Here is a 5043-nt window from a genome sequence, read left to right as displayed (position 1 = left end):
GATGACTGACATGCGCAAACACACACACACACACACACACACACACACACACACACACACACACACACACACACACACACACACACACACACACACACACACACACACACACACACACACACACACACACACACACACACACACACACACACACACACACACTGTGTGTCCCCAGTGCAGCAGTGAATACAGTGTTTATTCAGTAAGTCAGTGTGGCCCTATAACTACCTGTCTTTAAAGAAGCGTCGGAAGCCAAAGGCGGTGAGCTTCAGGAGGGTCTCCAGTACAAAGGTGGATGTGAAGAAATAGTTACAGTACTTCAACACTAGATCCAGAGACTGAGAGACAGAGAGAGAAGGAGGTAGGAGGGAGGGGGAGAGAGAGAGAGAGGAGGAGGGAGGGAGGGGGGAGAGAGAGAGAGAGAGAGAGGAGGAGGGAGGGAGGGGGAGAGAGAGAGAGGAGGAGGGAGTGAGGGGGAGAGAGAGAAGGAGGTGGAGGGGAGAGAGGAGGTGGGTGGGGGAGAGAGAGAAAGAGGTGGGTGGGAGAAGGAGGCAGGAGGAGAGAGAGAAGGAGGTGGGAGGGAGAAGGAGAGAGAGAAGGAGATGGTGGGAAGGAGGAGAGAGAGGGGGGGAGGTGAGAGGGAGGGGGAGAGAGAGGAGGTGGGAGAGAGGGAGGAAGGAGGAGGGAGAGAAAGAAGGAGGTGGGAGGAAGGGGAGAGAGAAGGAGATGGTGGGAGGGAGGAGAGAGAGAGAGAGAAGGAGGTGAGAGAGAGGGAGAGAGAGAGGAGGGGGAGAGAAGGAGGTGGGAGGGGAAGAGAGAGGAGGTGGGAGGGATGGAGGGGGAGGGAGAGAGAGAAGGGGGAGAGAGAAGGAGATGGTAGGAGGGAGAAGAGAGAGAGAAGGAGGTGAGAGAGAGGGAGTGAGAGAGGAGGTGGGAGGGGAGAGAATGAGGTGGGTGGGAGGGGGAGAGAAGGAGGTGGGAGGGAGGGGGAGAGAGAGGAGGTGGGAGGGAGGGGGAGAGAGAGAAGGAGATGGTGTGAGGGAGGAGAGAGAGAGAAGGTGAGAGGGAGGGGGAGAGAGAGGAGGTGGGAGGGAGGGAGGGGGAGAGAGAAGGAGGGGGAGGGAGGGAGAGAGAGAGAGAGAGAGAGAGAGAGAGAGAGAGAGAGAGAGAGAGAGAGAGAGAGAGAGAGAGAAGGAAGGAGAAGGAGTCACATATGGTACTGTGTACATGAAAACACACGACACTCTGTCATTCTGTACCCCACCCCCACCCCCTCCCACACACCGCTCCCTCCAGTCTTACTCGTGGCTGGCTGTAGTGTTCCAGTGACATGGTGATGACGTTGATACAGATGATGAAGGTGATGAAGAGGTCCAGGTAGTAGGTGGTACACAGAGTGTGGATCCACAGGCGGAGGGAGCTGTAGCTGGCATAGTAGGGGATCTTCTGGGCGTCTGGCAAGGGGAGACAAACACAGGTAATAGTCCTTTATACATACTGTACACTATTCAAAAGCATTCCTGTGATGTCCTCCTGTCAAGAGTAATACTCATAAACAATTCACACAATCATTGATGATCTATCTCTGTCTGTTCTTCTCTCCCCCTCTCTCTCTCTCTCTCTCTCTCTCTCTCTCTCTCTCTCTCTCTCCTTCTCACCCTCCATTTCTCTCTCACACCCTTTCTCCCCCTTTCCCTTTCACCCTCTCTCACCCTCTCTCCCTTTCACCCTCTCACCCTCTCTCTCTCACACTCACCCTCTCTCTCACCCTCTCATCATCCCTCCCCCTCTCTTTCTCCCTCCCTTTCTCCCTTTCACCCTCTCTCACCCTCCCTCCATCCCTTTCTCCCTCTCACCCTCCCTCCCTCCCTTTCTCCCTCTCACCCTCTCTCACCCTCCCTTTCTCCCTCTCACCCTCTCTCACCCTCCCTCCATCCCTTTCTCCCTCTCTCCCTCACACTCCCTCTCTCCCTCCCTCTATCCCTCTCTCCCTCCTTCTCTCTCCCTCTCATCCTCCCTTTCTCCCTCTATCCCTCTCTCCCTCTCATCCTCCCTTTCTCCCTCTCACCCTCTCTCCCTCACACTCCCTCTCTCCCTCTCATCCTCCCTTTCTCCCTCTATCCCTCTCTCCCTTTCACCCACTCACCCTCTCTCCCTCTCACCCTCTCTCCCTCACACTCCCTCTCTCGCTCACACTCAGTCTCTCCCTCTCACCCTCCCTCCCTTTCTCCCTCTCACCCTCCCTCCCTCCCTTTCTCACCCTCCCTCCATCCCTTTCTCCCTCTCACCCTCTCTCCCTCACACTCCCTCTCTCCCTCCCTCTATCCCTCTCTCTCTCCCTCTCTCTCTCTCCCTCTCATCCTCCCTTTCTCCCTCTATCCCTCTCTCCCTCTCATCCTCCCTTTCTCCCTCTCACCCTCTCTCCCTCACACTCCCTCTCTCCCTCTCATCCTCCCTTTCTCCCTCTATCCCTCTCTCCCTTTCACCCACTCACCCTCTCTCCCTCTCACCCTCTCTCCCTCACACTCCCTCTCTCGCTCACACTCTGTCTCTCCCTCTCATCCTCCCTTTCTCCCTCTATCCCTCTCTCCCTCTCACCCTCCCTCTCTCTCTCCAGGCACCTTGCACTATCTCTTCTTCCCGTCTCTCCCTTACCCCTCCTCTTCTTCTCCATGCGTCTCCGTCGTTTATCCTCTCTCCTTTTAGCCTCTTCCACTTCCTGGTTCTGACGGCACTTGTGGAAGTTCTCCACTACCACGCCCACAAACATGTTCAGAACGAAGAAACTGACGATGAGGAGGAAGGAGATGAAGTAGAGTAGCATCCATGGACTGTTGTTGATCACTGGCTAAAGGGAGAGAGGGAGAGAGGGAAGGGAGAGGGGGATAGAGAGGGAAGAAGGCAGGCAGGGAGGGGAGAGGGGGAGGGAGAGAGAGGGAGGGAGGGGAGAGGGGGATGGAGAGGGAAGAAGGCAGGCAGGCAGGGAGGGGAGAGGGTGAGGGGAGAGAGAGGGAGGGAGGGGAGAGGGGGATGGAGAGGGAGGAAGGCAGGGGAGGGAGAGGGGGAGGGGAGAGAGAGGGAGGGAGGGAAGGGAGAGGGGGATGGAAAGGGAGGAAGGAAGGCAGGGAGGGGAGAGGGGAGGGGAGAGGGAGGGAGGGAAGGGAGAGGGGGGATGGAGAGGGAGGAAGGAAGGCAGGGGAGAGGGAGAGGGGAGAGAGAGGGAGGGAAGGGAGAGGGGGATGGAGAGGGAGGAAGGCAGGCAGGGAGGGGAGAGGGGGAGAGAGAGGGAGGGAGGGAAGGGAGAGGGGGATGGAGAGGGAGGAAGGAAGGCAGGGAGGGGAGAGGGGGAGGGGAGAGAGAGGGGGATGGAGAGGGAGGAAGGAAGGCAGGGAGGGGAGAGGGGGAGGGGAGAGAGAGGGAGGGGAGAGGAGAGGGGGATGGAGAGGGAGAGAGGCAGGGAGGGAGGGGAGAGGGGAGGGGAGAGAGAGGGAGGGAGGGGAGAGGGGGGATGGAGAGGGAGAGAGGCAGGGAGGGAGAGGGGAGGTGGGATTGAGAGGGAGGGAGAGATGGGGAGGGAGGGGCGAGGGAGGGGGAGAAGGAGGGAGAGAGAGAGGAGTGGTGCATGTTTGTGTTTAGTCGAAGGAGGAGCAGGAGAGAAGGAGTTGAGTATGCTCTGATAGATCAGTCAGCCAACACAACTGAAAAAAGAATACATCTATAGAAATATAATGGATAGACTTGATGACCACTATTAGACTAGTTACCTGTTGGTCCACCCCTACAGCATCCAGGCCATGGTACATGATGTTGACCCAACCGTCCTTTGAAGCCAGCACAAACAGTGACATCAGAGCCTGTGGTACAGAACGCACACACACACATGCAGAAATGCAGACATACACAGACAGACAGAACACACATGAAAGACATGAAATATAAACATACATATAAAGACAAAAACACACAGACAAAACATCAGTACATCGGTCCATTCACCATGTCTATCAGTTCAGTATTTCATACTGGTCCATTCACCATGTCTATCAGTTCAGTATTTCATACTGGTCCATTCACCATGTCTATCAGTTCAGTATTTCATACTGGTCCATTCACCATGTCTATCAGTTCAGTATTTCATACTGGTCCATTCACCATGTCTATCAGTTCAGTATTTCATACTGGTCCATTCACCATGTCTATCAGTTCAGTATTTCATACTGGTCCATTCACCATGTCTATCAGTTCAGTATTTCATACTGGTCCATTCACCATGTCTATCAGTTCAGTATTTCATACTGGTCCATTCACCATGTCTATCAGTTCAGTATTTCATACTGGTCCATTCACCATGTCTATCAGTTCAGTATTTCATACTGGTCCATTCACCATGTCTATCAGTTCAGTATTTCATACTGGTCCATTCACCATGTCTATCAGTTCAGTATTTCATACTGGTCCATTCACCATGTCTATCAGTTCAGTATTTCATACTGGTCCATTCACCATGTCTATCAGTTCAGTATTTCATACTGGTCCATTCACCATGTCTATCAGTTCAGTATTTCATACTGGTCCATTCACCATGTCCATCAGTTCAGTATTTCATACTGGTCCATTCACCATGTCTATCAGTTCAGTATTTCATACTGGTCCATTCACCATGTCCATCAGTTCAGTATTTCATACTGGTCCATTCACCATGTCTATCAGTTCAGTATTTCATACTGGTCCATTCACCATGTCTATCAGTTCAGTATTTCATACTGGTCCATTCACCATGTCTATCAGTTCAGTATTTCATACTGGTCCATTCACCATGTCTATCAGTTCAGTATTTCATACTGGTCCATTCACCATGTCTATCAGTTCAGTATTTCATACTGGTCCATTCACCATGTCTATCAGTTCAGTATTTCATACTGGTCCATTCACCATGTCCATCAGTTTGACACCTCGTCTGAAATTAATACTGGGAGAAATCCTTACCTGTCCCAGGTTGTCAAAGTTGTACTTGTGATGAACCCATTTGTAGTTGGCCTGCAG

The 5043-nt window shown here is 53.1% G+C and overlaps 1 protein-coding gene across 1 annotated transcript in view; it reads right to left on the bottom strand.

Annotated features, from left to right (window-relative positions):
• Positions 1–228: 228 nt before the first annotated feature.
• The window catches only part of LOC124029464 (voltage-dependent T-type calcium channel subunit alpha-1I-like), a gene marked incomplete at its 3' end in the record, with an annotated part of 6954 nt that continues 2139 nt past the window's right edge, over positions 229–5043 (bottom strand). The window contains exons 2-6 of the mRNA XM_046341164.1: positions 4987–5043; positions 3765–3854; positions 2656–2848; positions 1303–1454; positions 229–338 (exon numbers count right to left, since the gene is read on the bottom strand). The exon at positions 4987–5043 is cut by the window's right edge and continues 69 nt beyond it. Of these exons, the coding sequence (XP_046197120.1) occupies positions 229–338; positions 1303–1454; positions 2656–2848; positions 3765–3848 (539 nt within the window). The remainder of the gene's footprint in view (positions 339–1302; positions 1455–2655; positions 2849–3764; positions 3855–4986) is intronic.

Source organism: Oncorhynchus gorbuscha, unplaced genomic scaffold (genome assembly GCF_021184085.1).
Source record: "Oncorhynchus gorbuscha isolate QuinsamMale2020 ecotype Even-year unplaced genomic scaffold, OgorEven_v1.0 Un_scaffold_6463, whole genome shotgun sequence".
Classification (NCBI taxonomy): domain Eukaryota; kingdom Metazoa; phylum Chordata; class Actinopteri; order Salmoniformes; family Salmonidae; genus Oncorhynchus; species Oncorhynchus gorbuscha.
This window is presented reverse-complemented; position numbering and strand designations above follow the sequence as displayed.